Raw genomic sequence first — 19,584 nt, forward strand, 5'->3', positions numbered from 1 at the left:
AGGCAAAAGCATGTTTCTTTGATTTTTACTATACTTCTGTGGAAGGATAAAAAAACCCACCAGAGTGATTTACTAACTTCAGTCTGGGGAAAAAAACAAGATACGCATATGCTCTTGAATTGGCTGTACCGTGCTCTTTAGAGTAAGGGAAGCTATTTTAGCTCGTTCAACCCCTGCCAATTTCTATTAAATGAAATTGAGTGAGTATGTTGCTTTTAAGAGAAAATTTATTAATTACAAGTTTAATAAGTATTTGCTGCTAAGTGGTAGTTTTGACTTGTCATTTCTTAAAAGTGTAATTTGTTACTATACATTATTGTCTCTAAATACAAAGAACTATTGCCTTCAACCTTTAAAAAGTACCCAAAACTGCCTACGTATCAAAGCTTATATTTAATCATATTGAAGAGCTAATTCATTTGGCAGATGCTGTGCACCAAAATAATCTGCTTTGTCATACCCAGAAATTAAAAATTATGTTGCTGCCACATGTTCTAAGCGAAGTAGAATGTTACACTTGGTAATAACTGCACCTTATCCTTCTTTGAATTCCAAGATGCTAGAGTGTAATGGGAAGAAAGGAGAAAAAAACAATTGCTTTTTTAAAACTTGTCCTGGCATATTAAGGTCTAAGTTTGTAGTAGTACATTTTAGTAATCTGTTTTAAATTTGCTGTTTTTTCTTTAAATTATCTAACAGCTTCTGGAGTGCTTCAAAAAATGCCTGGAGTAAAAACTACAGGAGAAAAAGGCCTGTTGACAGTGTATGTCCTCTGTAGCACTAGGAATTAGAATTGGCTGAGTATCATAACATTTTTTTATCCTATTAGTAACATAGCATACCTTCTTGAGGTTATCTCATTTTTCCATCCAAATGACAGGATATGTAAGCAGAAGAGCAAAATAAGACAAGGAAGAAACTTAAAATATTACTGGACAATTACATAGTCAAGAAACTGAACTTTTAAGCAATTGTGTCACAAATTGCAGGTTTACAAAAACCTTGAAGATCGTACTAAAACATAGCTAAAATATATTTTTTATATGTATATATAATCACACACAACCTTTCTGAAGAAGATAAGAGTTTTATTTTTAGAGCCAGTAGACATCTGCTCTGGTGGGAGTGCATCAATACTGTTCAGTAGAGTCTGTCATCTTTGTATGACATTGCTTAAGGCACCAGTCATAGGGCAAACACTTGTTTTACTAAATTCTTCTTGCCCAATTTTTTCCTCAAGCTTCTCTATCCAATTACCTCATTCTCTGAAAAACAAATGAACCTACTGTGTAAGGTCTGTTGCACAAAATATTTCCATGTTACCCCTTAGGCAATCCTGCTCAGAATACACGTTTTCAAAGGCTAGTATTCCCTGCTAGTTTTCTAGCTGGATCCAAGACAAAACTTCTAAGTTTTAGCTGGTTGCTTACAAAAACAACAAAGTTGGCATTACATGCAATATTGGTGACTGCTGCACTTAAGACATGTACTTCTCGCTTCAGCAGCTCTTTGCAATTTTAATTTTGTGTGCTAACTGGCTGTCCTTCCCACCAGTTGCAGAAGCATAAGCCTTAAAAAAAAAAACAAACCACAACAACTTTTTACTATCCCATTTAGTTTTCTCTTGGGAAAGTCTGATTTCATGTTCTTCTATATGTATACTTTTCATTGGGGTGGGTTTGTTTGTTTGTTCTATATTAAGTTCTTCAGAGTCTGAGGTAAAGTTGCTGCAAGATCTTGTGGAGTTAAGTCTTTTAAAATGTAAGCCTGCCACTTCACTGATGCAGCAGCCAATTCTGTTAGAAATAAAGAACTTTAACTCTATAGAGATATCCATACATGAACAGTTTTAAGTTACTGTCATGTGGCTGCTATATAAACAAATGCATTCCTTGATAATTTTTTTAAATAGATAATTTTATCCAGACTTCATCCTATATGGAAAAAGTTAAGACAATCAAAATCTTACACATTTTAATTTCAGCCACACTTTCCAGAAAACTTACATATGCAAGCAAGCAATCTTAAATTAATTTCTATAGATGCTCTACTTAGATGATTTAAAAATTAAATAAGTAAGTGCTGTCTTGTGTAGGGAAGATCATAAGAGTCAGCCTTACGCATATTCACTGTTAAGACTAGACTAGTTTAATTAAAAGTCATGAATTTACTAATTAAGGAGATACCATTCAAAGGTTTAATAGCCAGATGTCATCCTCTGCCCTAAAGACTGCCTTAATTTATGAAGAACATGTTTTGCCATTAGTGTGGAATATAAAAATGTCTCATTTTTATTGTATATACAGTACTCAAAGATTTTTGTTTCACATCTATTGTAATACCAATCTTGCCAGGGCAGGGACTATTTTCTGTGTATTAAAATAAAAGTACCCAACCTGTCTTCACTGGAACCATAGCAATAGCTGCCCTTACATTAAAACAACCATTCTGCCAGCACAGATATTTTGTAGCACAAAGAACAGGGCCACAAACAGCAGTGGCACCTGCAGAAAAGGAATATACGAGATTTTAATATCACAAGCAAGAAGCTCTTTCTTAAGTTCTGAAAAACAGAAAAAATGATGCTCCATGTTTTTTTCAATGCAGGTGGAAACCCCATCTGCATCAGTATTCAAGGAGCTATTTCTGCTCACATGGAAAGATACTGGTGATTCATCTATTGTTTTTGCTAATGCTACCTGTAAGATTTACATCATTAGTATGATCTTCCAAATTTACATGTTACAGAGAGTTAAAGCAGCTAAATGAACACAATACAACGATTACTTGGTCAGACTGCATTGGATATTTCTGAAATTCCTATTTCAGAGTGTAACAGAATAACTGTTCTCATGATGTGAGGCAGATGTAGTTTAAATACCATACTGTAACAGTTTCTGGCTGTGTTGAGCTCTCAAAACTACAAGTTCCTATCTCACAATTAGATCTTTGCTAGACCAGCATTTACAGACATTTTACATCAAAGCAACTGTGTTTTCTACATGCAACTAACTGAAGTTAGAAGCGTTTGCTTCAAGGGATTTTACAAGAAATGTACTCAGGACCCATGTTTGTCCTCCAGTTGTTTACTGATTTCATCATGGGTATCAAAACATTTAGACTTACCTAAACTGTTTTACATGCAAGCCAGGGAACTGATTTTACAGATGCTCTATAAAGTCCCTATCATCAGTTGTGTGCCAAATACAAATCTGAAAATATAAAAGATAATTCTTTTACCACTGTTCCAATGGAGAAGAAAAGCTCTTGAAAATAATCTCATCATACTGACTTAGCCTTTTTAAAATCATAAAAGCAACACCACGACATACCAGCTTAAACTAGTGACACCATTTATTTATACATAGATGGAATGCCCAGATCACACCAAGTCTGGTTTTGAAATATATAGCATAAAAGACAAGTTCATTGTATTTTAGGAGGCATAGATTCTTCAAGACTTCTTTGGTTTATACAACAAAGAGAATCTAAAAAGATCAAACACTTATTAAACACATAATAAGTATAAAAATTAGGTAAATTGAGGGAAAAGTGGAGTAAGTAAATAAAAAGAGTATAGTGGTCACTTAAGTAATGGCTATGTTAAATTGGTAAATCATTCAAACTTTTTTTTCCTTTAAAATAAATAAATAAATATTCAAACCATCTCCTTCAAACTCTTAGCCTCTACAAGTATTCATGTGCTTGTATGGAATAGTCAAAGGAGAAAAGTGCACATACTGATGCACAACAGGTAGCTGGTTTCCATCTGAATCATCACTGACACAATGTTATGTCTTAGTAGCAGGGATACTTTGATACTCTTGAATAACCCTTATTAAAGTGAGAGACTGAACCTACAATTTCAGCATGAATCCAGGTATTTTTTTCAGACCACAAAGCAGTTGCTAGGTCCCTGACCAAATTCTGTTGTGAGCAATTACTTTCTGCCTCCATTTTCCCTGCAGTCCCAAAGACTGCATGAGTCTGCACAACATCATGCTATCCCAGAGTACTGTGCTTCTACTGCTGTACTTTTAGCAGCGCAAAAACATGACTGGTTTGTAAATGCTTTTAAGTTCATTGAGCTTTGAGTTCTATATGACTAATTCCACGACATATGGAGGTGGCTTTTGTCTGTTTCAGCAGACAAAAAGAGCCCCGAATTTTAGACTTCAGGCGTTTAAGAGAGCAGCTCCAGCTACAATAGTTGCACCTCCTGTAAGTCCCTTCACCAAAGTTGCTGATACAAAGCAGTCTTGTCTATCCTCATACCAGCAGCAGTACAAAAAGCATAGTCCATAAACGTCTATACGCGTACTGAAGACCATTCTACTGCCAACTCCGTCTCCTCACAGCGCTGCGAGCACCCCAGTTCAGCGGAAGCCATTTTGTGCGTAACCGACAACCACAGGCTCCGGCAGAAGATTACGCGCAGAACGACACGTCCCATCCATCACAATCTGCCGCCATTTTGTAGGACTAGAGCCGGTTTCTTTGCACCGTTCCGGGTTTCACTTTTGATGTAGGCGATAAAGCAAAACGAAAAGCGTAATCCCACCCACTCCTCGCCACAAAACACCCGACGGCTCATGCTCACGATAAAACCGTAAGGGTTAAAGCAAACATGGCTCGGCAGATGTATAATGACGTTAAAGCACCTAAAGCCATTTCTCTCGTCCCTCAGCGAAAGGAGATCGCTACCTTGAACAGCATTGCTATCTACGCGCAAAGACAGAACAGTTCTTTCCCCTTAGCCGTACGACGTACAACTGAGAAGCGCTCTCGTTCAGTGATGTGAGACAGTCCAAGCCACGCCCAGTGCGGCGGGGCCAGTACCGCCCCTGCTCCTGATGTCGGACTCGGAACTGCTGCCGTAGCTGAGATCTCTTCGGCGCGTTCAGGTGCGTTACAGCTTTCCCTTTTCCCCTCACACCTCTCTTCTCACTTTGCGCTTTCACTGCAGGCGCTCCAACACCATGCATCGGGATTGAATCATTTTTCTTGTCTAGGTCTGGGCCTCACCCGAGGGGTGGGCTGAGCCGGGTGTGGAGAGACGGGCCGTCCGGCTCAAGCGGGGCGTTACTTGTGAGGAGAAACGAAACCCGACGCTGCTCTTCAGTCTGAAACTCGTTTTTCAGCGGAATTTATGCTCGTTTCGTTTTCCAAGTGTGATTTGAAGTTCCGTGGTAGCTTGCGTAAACTCCCTGCAGTAAAAACAGTTGGGTTTTCGGAGGGGTGGGGGAGGTTATTATTTGTTTTGGTTTTTAGATGACTGAAGTGTTAAACCAGCGTATCTTTAAATTGAAATTTTGCTGGCTACTAGTTTTCACCTAGATCAAACCTTTTAAGCCTGGTACAGCAATGAAAAATACTACTTTCGGTTTTCTGTGTTTTTTCAGAGTATCTCGTGCCAAATCATTTATAGGGAAATGTGAGAGTTGGGCAGCACGCTCCAAGCAGTTCTGCACTTTGAAAAATGACAGGTTATGCAGTCTCAAAATGCATTTACCTTTGTGTGTTTTCAACACCTTATTCAAACAGGGCAGGGCGGAGGAAGCACAAAATACAGCCTATAGTGAAGTAACTACCTGTTCTCCCCCTCTAGCTTAGGGACTTCCACATGAGCTCATCTTGTTAAACAAAGATCATTTTTCAATCCAGAACTTCACCCACTGATGTAAAATCCTGATTTTGCTGCTGCCTAGGTGTTTGTGAAATGTTCAAAAACCAAATGCTGTCAAAAATGACAGACTGTTACTGTAGAACTTGTTCAGAGTGTGAAATATTTCTCTTCTCTTGAAATACCTTCCCTTTTGAGGCCTGCTATGTTGACTTACCTTCGTTAATACGATACGTTTCACTTTGCCTGATAATCACATTGGTATTTTTTTTTATTGTGTAGCATTTGTGTCATAACCATGAGAACAAGTGTTCAATGCATAGTACTAAACAGAAAACAATAAAATTGCCTGAGCCTTGTACATACATACCAAGTTTCTACTTGTTAACGCCAGCAAGGAGTAACTGCAGCCTTGAACATCTTTGTGTGTGAAGTTTTATTATGTTATTTTCTGCTCCTTGGTGGGGACAAAAAAAAATCATGTCCTTCACTTCTTACAGTGAATTCGATCTGGCTTAGATGTACACATATGAAATGTATTTGCCTTGCCCTTGTACAGGCTAAAATTTGTCTTCAGGTTGCTTGTTACACCTTTCTCCATGTAGGTAGTGGGCATCATAGAAGGTTAGATAGAAATTCCATAGTTGGTGGCAGCAGAAATTGAGCATAGCACCCTACTTATTTAGATAAAAACAAAGGTGGAATTTTTTCTAGGCTTGAATTTTCACTTCAGTTTTCAGTATGGTGAAACATGAACATCACATGAAGAAAAAGGCAGTATGTGGCCTTTTTCTTCTGAAAATACCTTCAGAGTTAACCAGTTTGCATATTGTAAGGTTGTGTGGTGCTTTGGTGGTTTTGATCATGGCAGATGGCAATCCTTAACCCCCCAGTAATTTGTTCATGCTAACGTGTAAGAAAATCCACACATTCTGCACATTCCTGAATTCATAGATAATTAATATTTTTAAATTCAAGATTTTATATTGTGACTATTTCTGTTATTTTTAATTAATTGAAGGCCCAGGCAGTGGGTTAACATGTCTTTTGTCTACAATGCATGGTTGCACTACCTCTTAGCTCCCAAAACTCTTAACTAAAACCTGTCTTGTGACCTTTAGGGGAGAAAGGAGCGGAAGGGAGGGTTGCTGGGAAGAGATCAGAACTTTAGACTTAAATTGTGATGGTAGGTGTTCACAGAAACTCTTGAAATGCTTACCAGCAAGCTGATGACTTTTGTTTCACTTCCTATGGAATTTACAGACTTGTGTTAAGATAATTATATTTTTAAAAGAATTTCCATCTTTTTTTCTGATGGGTGTGACCTACCAAGTAATTCTTGTTCTATAAAGACCAGTTGGGAGAATTGAGAACAGGATTTGTGCATGTTATGTTGGTGTTTTAGTTTTAAGTGAAATACATCAGATAGGAGAGTTAGCTGTGACTTTGTACAGCAGATAACTGATTTAGTACTTTTTAATTCTCTCCAACAGAACTGCTTATTTTAAAATGCATATAGTTAAAAATGAAACCAGAGAGATGCTGTTGTGGGCACGATCTTCAAGTCATGTTGGATTCCTGTTTAAAAAACAATAGGCTGGCAATTTTCAAGGAAGAGCAATAAAGTGATGACCAGGTGTCAGGTGCCAGCGGTCCTTATTTACCAGATTGAACAAGAACTGGATAAAGAAGAGGAAGAGATGATGGGTTTCCTGTGCCGAGACCTTGCTCCTGACTTGGCCACTGCAGACCTTAGAGAGCTCTTAGTGGCTTTGAATGAGAGGGAGAAATTGTCTTTTTTTGGCTTATCAGAGCTGTTGTACAGAATTAAGAGGTTTGACTTGCTGAGGAGGATCTTGAAGACTGAGAAAGCAACAGTGGAAGCGAACCTTGCAAGGAGTCTCAAGCTTGTCCCTGATTACAGGTAATATATGTATTTCAGATTTCAAGGCTATTCTTACTTTGTTCAAAATGTGTGGGAGGTTTTACTGGTTTTGGTGGGCCGGGGAGTGTTTATAATTTCTTTTTCTGAATAGGTAATGAAGGTAAAAGAAAATCAGAAAAGGGTATTATATCTAGAGTATAGTGAAAAGACTGTTTTGAGTTTAGTCCCTAAAACAAGCCTTAGTAGCTTCTTACAAGTCATGGCATTAGAAACATCTGTGTGTAAGGAGTTTGTGTAAGTTAATCAGTAAAAGCAGTGATGTTTGTACAGTTCTAGAGTAGTAGATAGAAATGATGCTTTAGAGGAACACAATTAGAAATATTTTCTAGTTTGCTTTGGGCACATAGCTTTGTAGTACAGCTTTTATCAGGGTACATGTCTCTTAGTACTTCTTACTCTGTAGTTTTAAGAGGCTTACATTAAAAAGCTCCAGTTACTTTATTTGAGAGACTTTAGAAAGAAATATACGTGCTCATAAGGAAGATTTTCCAGTGTTAACTTATCATGGAAATAAACTCCCTGTAAATGCTAGGTAAAAGATTCAAGATGTGTTCTGTTGTCTCGTTCTCTCACTTCATCTTTAGTGACATAGTAAGGAGACTTCTGTTTTCCTAGCCATGGCTATTACACAGTCAGTCTGAGTGATGCAGGTCCTGACTAGCAAGAGTAGGTATTTTGTAACAGGATCCTGGAGCAAGGTAGGCTTTTTCCCTGTTGTTTCATTGGGAAAAGCACATTAAAAGTGTAACGTGGGAGAAGCAAGGATGGGATCTTGCTAGAAGCTAATCCTTTAGAAATGTCTCAACTTTATTTCAGGGTACTAATGATAGAGATTAATGAGGATCTGGAAAAAGAAGAAGTGGGTTCTCTTGTTTTTCTACTCAGAGATTACACTCCTCGTATGAAAATGGCAAAAGATAAGGTATGGTTGTCTGCTGATCTCTGGAGCAGTGAGAGATTAAAGTGAAAAAGGAAGTAGCAAAAGAGGGGAGACGGTACTGCAGGGGGTAGTGAGGCAGGAGTAGACAGAAGTCAGGAAGTGGAGGAAGAGTAGTGGCACAGTGGCTTCTATTTCATTTTTTCTTTTAATTCAGGGAAAGAGGCATGAGAAATAGTAAGAGGGAACAGTAGAGATTTGCTGTAATGAATGGTGTTAGCATGAACCTCAGGAGGAGAAGACATTAAAAAAAACTTTTCAATATTACTGATTGGAGAGTTCATGTATGAAGGATCTCAAACCAGTAATTACATTAAATGTATCTTGAATGATGAAGTCACTTTACATGTTTGTGTTCTGCTTCACTTGCAGAAGAACAGTTTTAATTATCTTTCTCTCCACATTTGCATTCTGAATATTTGTTTTAATTGCTTTGAGAATAAGCAGATGTTCAGTAGAGAAGGTTCAGAAAATTGACTATTGTGCATAGAGGTCTGAAGATTTCTATCTTTTTCCATTGAGTCTTTTCTTTCTTTAACCAGAGAAAGAGAGGAGCCCTGCAAATTCCCCAAAGATTTTCTTGCCTCTTGCTTTGTGGCTTGCGAGGTGGCATTCTAAGTGACTGCCTTTCTAGCAACGAGAGAATGCAAAACTCTTTTCTCTAAAACTTTGATTTAAGAATATAACTTTCTAGTTTCCATTACTTTTATGATAATACCAAGAATTCTTTTATCTTCTAGATAATTTTTTTTTTAGTAATTCAGAAGATAATGTCCTTAGTTCTTGAATATACAACCTTTATGACCTCCCCATGTTATTTTCTGGGTTGCATTTTATTTACTAATAGAGAAAAGTGACTGATATAATTGTTCTGTTATCTATTGCTATTCTAGAGTTTTCTAGCTCTTGTGATTGACCTGGAGAAACTAAATTTGGTGGCTCCTAATCAGCTGGATTTGATAGAAAATTGTTTTCATAATATCCACCGGATAGACCTGATTAGGAAGATTCAGAAGTACAAACACGAAGGTAAAATGCTGGGTTTGTACTGGTTAGTCTTGATAGCAATGATCAGATGTGCACTTAGTGAAGATAAAATTATGAGTTACAAGTCAGAGTATTTGCATGCTTTATAGATTTAGGATTTTTAAGCAGATGATATATCATGTTGTGTTTCTCTGTGTTTCTTTTACACTTTCAGCTTCAATGTCCTCCATTCATTCTCAGCCACTATATATAAATGCACTTCAGGCATCTCTCCCTAATCTCAATCTGATTGATCCTCCTTATAATTCAGGGGTAAGTATACAGTAAATTGGATCCTTTATTTCTACATATTGCCAGGCACTGAAAGGGGGATTCATCTCTGCAGAGCCTAAGGAATGAGAGATTGCTAGTAACTAAAATATTACTTGGTTTATTCCTCTTTTTCCTGTTATTTGCAGGATTTAGGGTACGATTTTAATCTTTTGACTGAGAAAGATCCCTTCTAAAGAGCTTCTGTGAATTTTCCCCTATTAGTTGGACATATAAAATGGGTATCTTGAAAGTTTTTTCTACCATTCTGAGGAGTGAACAGTTCTGCTTTAACTGTCCTTTGCAAAACATTCTTCTTTGTACTTCTGAAAAATAGGTTTTTAACTCTGGAAACCAAAGGCTAAAGCTTTTTAAGGACAGCTTTTCAGATTATAGTGTTTTGGTTTAATCTCATTTTAATGAAAATATGTCAGTATGTGTGAAGTCATCAACTTATACTGCATGCAGTATTCTTTATATTTGGGCTAGGTCTGATACTGTAATAGCATGATCTTACTTAAAGTCTTCAGCTAATTTAGCATTTTCTGCTAAATGCATTTGATGAAATTGTTTCTGTCATGGTCAGTAAATATGTATGTAATAAAGCTTAAATACAAGACAGCAATGAAACAATTTGTCTTCATTAACAAAGTCATAACACCGTTGTTTTCCAGACTACTAATGAGAAAGTTTGCATTGGCTTTCCATATTATGATATTACTGTTACAATTGTCTTTCTAACTCAGTGAAAGTTCCTCTCTGTTACTCTGCAAGAAACAAAATTCCTATCTTCAGAGGTGTTCTTAGTTTACAATTTTAGGGAATAAGCTTTTCTTTACTGTTTGTGGCAAGCTGTATTTTTTTTTCCTGAGGGTTTCAGGTTTTTATGTTTGTGGTTTTGGTAGGGTGGTAGGGTTTTTTCACTTTTTATTTTGCAATTGCCATTAGCTGATAAATGTGAATCTGAAATATATCATCCTTTTATTGAGGAAGAAAAATACTTTTGTGTTACATTTTGAGATACATGACTATTATTTCTTGAACAAGGGGGACAAATAAACATTTTTCTTCATTTTTAGATCCAGAATGTGAACAAAGAAGAATCACAAACTGGACAAAGTCTTATTCTAGGTAAGAGCATTCTATCTGAATTGTTATAATCTAAAAGAGCCAAATTACGAATTTCGTTGTATCAGAAGACTAGTTGACTTTATGGATAATCCAGGTGATAACACCAGGATCAAGGAGTATTTGGTACCTCTGAAAACTGAGCCTTGCCTTATTGTTTGCTCTTTCACTTGCTTTCCATGTGTTGCCAGAACTTTATTGAAACTTTTGTGGGCTTCCATTATTACAACTTTTCAACAGAATAAATAGTTTATTAATAGAATTATGAGAAAAGTTGACTAACCAGCTCTGGAGGCCTGTATAGTGCAGCTATGCCCATTAAGTCTTGAGTAGGAAGTTTTTGCATCACTTAAGTGGTCAACTCTCCATCAGGCCATCCAGGAAGTTTTCCAGTGAGTACCAGGTTCTTACCACGTGTGCTATGTGTTCTTTCTGGAAACCCTCTCAAATATGGTGATTTTCAAAGGAATACTTGGCTGAATGCTCTCAGTGTAGGAGAGATTCTTCGTTAATTCTAGTCACAAGCAATATAGAATGCAATCCAAGCACCATTTTAGAGGTGAAAATTGTGTTGAGTTTGGTTTTTTTTTAACTTCAGTAGCATACATAGAAACTAAGAGGTTCAGATGAGTGAGAACTTGGCTGAGACACCTTCCACTAGATTGGGTTGCTCAAAGCTGCATCCAGCCTGGTTTCAAATGCTTCCAGGAGTGGGTTAGTTAAAGTGCCTCTTCAACTGATTTGTTATCAAAGAAATGCCATTGGTACATACACACTTAAATTACTTATGTTTTAACTGCAGCAGAGCCAGTCCGCATGTCTATTCAGGAATCAGGACCAGTGTCACATAAGGTATGTGCTTGTGCATATTTTTGCATGTAAATATAATACAAACCTCTGCAGATATTTACCTTAGTTTTCTTTGTGTTTGAAATTTCCTTTAATTGCATGCAAACAAAAAAATGTGTACATCCATATCTTCCTCAGCTGTAAACAGGTTCTATAAATTGCTTTTGCAGAACATATTTTTAATATAAAATATTTGCTGCTACTCTGAAGCAGCAGTGTGCAAAATGCATGTACATATCATGTGGACACAGGACTTGTGTATTTATTAGTGGATGCTAAGTCAAAATCTGTTGGAAGTCTGGCCTCTTGCCATCTGCATTAGAAATTGCAGGGCTTCTTAGCAGGCACTAAATTTTGTTCTTTATTCTCTCTCCACCCCTTGCTCTGCAGGTAGAATACAGATGGCCTTTGAGTATTAATGATAAGAATGGACTGCTGCTATTTTCACTAGCTCTCCTATAGGTCAGGAACCAGGGAGTTACCTATAGGAAATTGACTGTAATCTTTCTTAAGGGACGAGAAATTGTGATAGAAGTCATTACAGATTATCAGGAACAAGGAGGTTGTTCCACTAAATAAGGAAATAACTGTTTTGATGAGCAGTGCTTGCTTGCACACTTGAACACAAAGGTTCTCTCCATTTATTTCATGGGCAGTATGAAGCTTATAGCTCCCAACATCTCAATAGTTGTTACACTTAATGGAAGTACTACAGAAGGGTCATTGCTGTTGTACTCCAGGCCTTTAAAAAGGCTCTATATCCCATCCTGATTTGGGTTTTGGTGGTGTTTGTTTTTGTTTGTTTGTTTGGGGTTTTTTTGTTAACATTTTATGATCTATCTGTACAGAGTTAAGATTCAGTTTCAAGTTTGGTGTTCTCATTTCTGGTACTGTCTTAATTGTCATTTAAGGACCATTATAGTAGTAAGATTGCATAACACAAGGATACAAAAATTAAACCTCTACTAGAAACGGTGGAAAAAAATCATTAGTCCACAACTGATTTTTTTTTTTTGTTTTGTCCTTTAGATAAAAGATACTGCATCTCAGTAAAGAGACTTCTGCTAGCTACTCTATGGAAAAAATACAGAATGTAACTGGTGGTTAAATTTGAGAAAAGAATCAAGCCATTAAGTTGACATAGTGACATTAACTTATTTGTTCCTCAGGTGAATGAAGATCAATACAGAATGCAAAGTCAGCCTTTAGGAATATGCCTGATAATAGACTGTATTGGCAATGACACAGGTAAGTCTCTGAAATTGCAGTTTAATGAAACTATCACCTTCCCTCTTGGTCTAGTTAAAAAAAGTTAATAATTCACATGTAGAATTCAAGGTAGTCAGTGCCATGGTTAAAATGTGGGGTTTTCCTGGTTGCTTTTGTGGAATCAAAATATTAGATCATTGCATAAGCAAGAAAAACAAAACAAAAAAACCCCACACAAACAAAAAACTCCACTCTCTAACAATTGTAACATGAGGCTAAAAAAAAAAAAAAATTGAGAGTATTTGCAGCCAGTTCTGTAGTAGGTTAGGGGATGTACGGGAAGGAAAAGGTTTGTGGGCCTGTCTCTTCTCATAGCTGATGGCCCGGCAGATGAGCCAGCTTAGAATTACTGATGCAGTTGTTGAAGAGCAGTGGATGCAGACAACAGATACAGAAAAAAAAATTTTATGGTTGCTTGACAATAGTGTTTTAGGTAAATGATATAAAGTGTGCACAAAATGAAAAAATCAATGCATGTGCTCTTCATGAGCTCATACAGTCATTTCATTACTTACAGAAGAACAAAGTGTAAACATGGTGGAAAAACTCTGATGACTGGAAGGGACAAAAATAGGTTACATCTTTAGCATCTGGCATGTCAAATACACCTACAAATCATGACTCTGCTGCTGTTGTGCCAAAACCACCTGAAGCAAGTGTTGGTGTGCCTTGGTTTCCAAGAGTATCTGCACTGGATACAGAAACAATTAAACCATGTGTATGTCTTAGATGTTTAATGTCATCAGGATTTTAACATGATAGGAAGACTTTCACTGGAATACATTATTGTGCTAGTAAGGTTCAGGAGAGACAGGACAAACAGCATTGCTTAAAGGACTTTGTTAGAAAGGCATTCACTACTCTGTATTTGTGCCATGCTACTTCTGAAGACTGGAGAAGAAGGAGAGTGTTAGGATTCTGTGGCATGCATTAGTCTAGCTATCCCATGATTTGAACAATTGAAAATGCCTCGTGTAAACAATGTGAATTCATCAGGTGCAGATAAAATTCAAACTGAAATGCACCTTGCTGTGTTTTGTCTTGGTTTAAAGTAAAATAGCTGTATCCAAAGCTTACCATGTATAATTTCTGATTCATTGTTAAACTATGGTATCATCTCTAAATTTGTTGGTTGTTTTTGGTTTTTAGGTCTTTTTGGGTTTTTTGTTCTCTCAACTGTGACACTTGGCATGTGCATAAGGTCTTTGTGTGTATACCTGCTACCTAGATAATTACAGAAGCACTCTGGTTGCTGTAACTCTAGATTTGCTTGTGTACTACTGCCCTCTAATGTATTAAGTCCTCCATCGAGTATGTAGCTGCTGGACAGTAAAATGCTGAATCTTCCATTTGAATTATTCCATGCTTTATTGCCTAAAGTAGGGGGATTTTTCTTTCTAAATAAAAAAATGACTCTCAAGTTTTTTGAATTATTTTACAAAATCTAATCAAACAGAACTGGAATGTAATTCTGTAGTTCCTGTTTATAACCTCACTCCAGTGTAGAGTTTGTATCTACTTGGTATTTTGTTGAAGAAAGTAACAAGTTGTATTCCCTGTTTTCGCTATGGGCTGTTTGAGAACAGTGTGGTAGTACAGCTCCCGACTGCCTGCCAGTTACCTCTGAAGTAGGCTCTGCTAATTAGGCATTGTTAAACTTTCAAAGTCAAGGAGCAGTCTAGTTTCATCATTCATTCATTTTACAGAAATATGGCACTTGATATTTCCTGCCATACAAGAAACTCTGCATGTTCAATGTATATGTAGCTTATACTAAAGATATGATGCTACAGATATGAGTCATAATAGTAGCTTGTGGTTCTGTGAACACTTAGGAAATACCCATGGTTTTAAAGACCATGTATCTGGTTTCACTCCCATATTCATAAACAACTAAATTACTTAGAATGCAGCACATTTTCCTCCAGTATGGGTTAACACAAATACAGTAGAGTTAAATCTTGATTTTTTTTTTTCTTTAGTTTCTAACACATTTGAAAGAGTCATCACTTAAAGTCCATTTTATATAGTAGGAAGCATAAATGACTGGAGCGGGCTTCTTTGGACTGATAAAAGGGAGCCTCTCTGTGTTTCCTTATGCATGCAATTCTCTGTAATAACCATTCAGAGTAATTTCAACAAAAAGAGCAATGGACTTCCCATGCTATACATATCACTCCTTATCATTTCAAGAATGTTCTGTGTGAAGCATTTTTTAATGTTTTCTTTTATCTGATACTTTTAAGTGCTAGGAGTTTGGGATACTAACTCTAAATGGAAGCATGCAGGTGTCTGTGGAATTTGGAACAGATCACATACCAAGTAATATTGTCTTTGTCATGAAGTGCATAACTCATGTTAAAGACAACATGCATATAGCACTATAAGCATGTAATGTACTGTGATCAAGTTCTCCCAATTTTTTAATTATTGTGATGAAATAAATGTTGTTCCCAATGGTGAAATGCTGTACTTCAAGGTAGTTGAGACTGAGCCTTGATGTGATGTTACTTTAATTACATCCTGCTTTTTTCAGATATGTTGGAAGAGACCTTCAGAGGCTTAGGCTATGATATTCATTGTCACAGATACTTAAATATGAACATCATGAATCAAACATTGCTTGAAGTTGCAAGGTTGCAGAAGCACAGAAATTGTGACAGCTTCGTTTGCATACTGGTCAGCCGTGGAAGTCCTCAGAGCATCTTTTGTACAGACCATACCTTTTCTGGATTCCCTCTGGAACAAATAAAGAAATACTTTACAGCAGACTCATGTCCTGAACTCCTAGGAAAACCAAAACTTTTTTTTATTCAGAGCTACATTGTGCCAGAAAATGAGCAAGAATATACTAGTCTTTTGGAAGTAGATGGAAATTGTGAGAAAATCATTGCTAATGCAAACATCCCTTCAAAAGTCACTATCCCCCAAGTAGCAGACATCTTTTGGAGTCAGTGCAAGGTGGATGTGTGTACACTAGAAAACTCTCCAAGTTCATCCTCATATTATCTGCGTTGTCTGTCTGATCTACTCCGCAATCCTCATAAAAGGTAAAGTACCAAAAAAAAAAAAAAGAGGTAAAAAATAACCTTTTTCCTATGACAGTCTTAAGTTTCATCGTGTCTGGTCCTGAAAAGTGTTGTCTTGCTGTGTTGTAGCTTAAAAGACTAGTATATCTGACCCTGAAACAATGGCATGAGAAGCTAGTTTAAAAATGAAGTTTCCAATTCTGGAGACTAAAATTTAAGTGTATGATGGCACTGGGGCTTGCAAAGTGAGAAGGGAAGAACCTTTCCTGGGTAATGTGCTTTAGTGAGGATTGGAAGTCTCCAAGATAGTAAGGCATACACGAGGCTTCTGTCAAACTGAGGATTGCCTTTTATCATTAAAAAGGGCTCCACTTGCAAATACAAAAAGTTCAGGCAAGAGGCAGTTGAGAGGGAAGGGGTGTGTCCCATCACTGAGGGAGCCACTAGATTAGCAATTTGTAATCTTGAATTTAAACTATCAAAAAACTATCATTTAGAGAGCTATCAGAAAAGATGAGCAAAAGTCAGGTACATTTGGATATATAATTTACCAGCAAAGGTTTTCTTTCTACAACTGATCTAACAGAGAGTTAGCTACTGTTTTTAAGGTAGTTGCAGGGTTAGCATTTAGTACTTTTCTGTAAACCCTAAAGCCTTGTAAGGAAATCACAGATACCATGGCAGCATAACCAGTATCAGCACAGTGATTTGGGCTGTAACAGATGTCTCCAAAATGCATATTAGCCTTGGGGATTAGAGGTGTAACCTCTGCAGTAAACACTGAAAATTGATTTCTAGCTGAGTCTAAAGGTATCTTCTCTTCTGGATTCTTAAATGGCGTCTTGTTCATTCTCTAATAGAAAGCTTTTACTTTCGTTGCTGCAGGAAACTCTCTATATTAGATATCCATACGGAACTGAACAGAAGAGTCTATGAATGGAATAAGACCACCGACCCAAGCCAACAATACTCACTTCTGCTCCAGCACACACTGAGGAAGAAACTTTTTCTTTCTCCTGCCTAACTGCTGTTGGAAAGGACATGTCTGAATTAGCTAATAAGAAACACAAAATATGGTCCAGACAGTTTCACACATACTTTATGCATTGCTATTGCACATATATATAAAATACCTATTGCTTCCAAACCCAGGGATTTAGAAGCATTGTGGTATGTTAAGGCACTAGATACAATATTTCAATACAGAAGGCAGCTATCATAGAGCACTGCCACAGATCTTACAACCAAATACAACAGGTAAAGAGGGTGGAAGGAGCTCTGTATAGCTATTGGGTTTTTCAGGGGGTTGTGTTTTTATTTCATTCATTTTTTTTAGCAGTACATTGATCTAGGTTCTTCTCTTGATACTTAAATACAAGCCAGTGTAAATCACTGAAGTTCACTGGGTACTTTCCCCAGCAACTAATAATAATGGAAAATGTGTCAGAATTAGTAAGCTGTCATTTGCATGCCTTCACAGACTAATAAAACAGAAGGGGGAGAGTCTTCTAAATAATTTGGATTCCATCTACCTGCTGCATTAGACGTTGTGATTCACCCAGAACCCTGTGTCATCAGTACTGTCCGCAGCACACAAAGGTTATATGTTAATAAATGACACAGTCTGCCATGTTTTGTACTGGTTTTCACTGATAAAAAAATGAGTCTACATGTAGCAGGGCTTTATAGTGATCTACCACAGAATTTTAAAAAACATAATGGGATTTTGATACATGGTTTATGGAAGCTGAATCACAATTCACACTTTTTGCACTAAGTATAGTTGTGGAAGTACACTTTATCATATTTGAATCTAAATGTTGTGTAGCAGCCACTGGCTCTTAAGACTAGATTACATTAAATAATGCCATTGAATTTTTTTTGTCACTGAATTTATGGCAATCTCTTCCCTCATAACATAGGGTGCTTACAAACTTTTAATACAGCCCAGGAAAACAATCAAGGCCGTGGTGTGATTGCTTAGTTTCTGATGTAGCTACACCATGTATCCTCATGGCACACATTCCATGCAATCAGAAATGAAAGGGGTTTTTGCTTATATAGGGTATGCTAGTTCCTTGAACAAATATAATGCAAAAAGATTTTTTTCTAGTACAGCTACATTGGATTTGAGCAAAAAGTAGATGTGCTTACATAAACTTTGCCAACAACGCTTTTCATAGTATCATTATATATAGTATCATTATAATATATAGTATCATTAGGCAGCTAGCCTAATGATACTATATATTGTATACTATCAGTAGCATATAATAATAATTAGAAGGGCTTGGCCAGTAAACTTTACTTAGCAGTGGTGACTTTTTTAATTCCTTGATACTATGTTGTACTTGGGTGTTGGCTTGACATTGTTTTTATGAACTGTCTTTTTTTAAACCAGACTTAAGTTTTATTCAGAAAACAGTTTTTAAATAGCTTCTATAACTGAAAGTAAAAATTGCCTTTATTTGGCAAAAAGTACATACTGAAATATAAAAAGTGTTCAGGAGTCCTTGTTCTGTGATACAGACCCAGTCTCTTCATGGGTTAAGAAGTTCTTAAACTGCTGATTGGTGAGGACTATTAAGAGTATACAAAGAGGAGATACCCACTGAATGAGTTTTGTGTTACAGTCTTTAACTGTTTATATAAAATGTTGATATTAACATACATATTTATATTGAAAATTGATTTTTTTTAAAATTTATTAAGTACATTTTATATCATTATTATTCAATCTTCACTTTTTTTCCCCCTCATTTTTATTCAGGCTCATTTGCATGCTAACTCTAGAAAGTTATGTACACAGGTGTGATGAGGAAAAATTTTTCCACAATTAAAAAAAATAATTCAGCTGTATTGCACATTTGTGCATTCCATACTTTTCTCTTTCCACTTCACAAGCTATGGAAGTGTCTTCCTTCATATAAAAATATATGGAAACTTTTTAATAGCTTTGAACTGTGAAATGCAACCCAAATTTGTATATTAAATTCTGAGTACATATGCTATTTTTGCTACTGTAATTCTATGCAGCTACAGGGATGAGAGGAAAAATAGGAAATAATTCAGACATTTTTCTAAAAGCTCATTCTTCGTGAGCACTACAGTGAAAATAGGAAATGCAATTTCATTATGTTATAGGTGTGGAAACAAGTTAGCATAGTGTGGTAGGACTTCCTTTCAGTTTACTGTTTTCTAAGAAAGGGCCAATTGAACTGGTTCTTTTCTTCAACTAGTGACATGTTTCTTTTGACTTTAAAAATATTTGTCTTAAAATCACATTCATCTGTATTCCATATGCTGAAGTAGAGAACTTACTGCACTGCGTCAACAGAAGGGTCTATATTATATGTGATAAGTAATAAAAATAGCATTAATTTTTACTTCTGAAAATAACCAACTATCCAACAATAAAATAAAGCTTAATTTTGAAACTCTACCTTGTTTATGTTTTATGGAGTAAGAGAAGGCTGTATTTGGAATCTTAGAAGTTACTTCTCGTAGT

The 19,584-nt window shown here is 36.5% G+C and overlaps 1 protein-coding gene across 1 annotated transcript; it reads left to right on the top strand.

Moving 5' to 3' along the window:
* The first annotated feature begins 5,584 nt into the window (after positions 1–5,584).
* Positions 5,585–19,584, top strand: CFLAR (CASP8 and FADD like apoptosis regulator). Its single transcript, XM_054380859.1, has 9 exons — positions 5,585–7,547; positions 8,385–8,490; positions 9,399–9,534; positions 9,707–9,804; positions 10,881–10,932; positions 11,732–11,781; positions 12,948–13,026; positions 15,584–16,097; positions 16,962–19,584. Exons 1-9 carry the CDS (start codon positions 7,252–7,254, stop codon positions 17,098–17,100), a joined length of 1,470 nt encoding a protein of 489 aa, XP_054236834.1. The 5' UTR covers positions 5,585–7,251; the 3' UTR covers positions 17,101–19,584.

This window comes from Indicator indicator, chromosome 5, assembly GCF_027791375.1.
Source record: "Indicator indicator isolate 239-I01 chromosome 5, UM_Iind_1.1, whole genome shotgun sequence".
NCBI lineage: Eukaryota > Metazoa > Chordata > Aves > Piciformes > Indicatoridae > Indicator > Indicator indicator.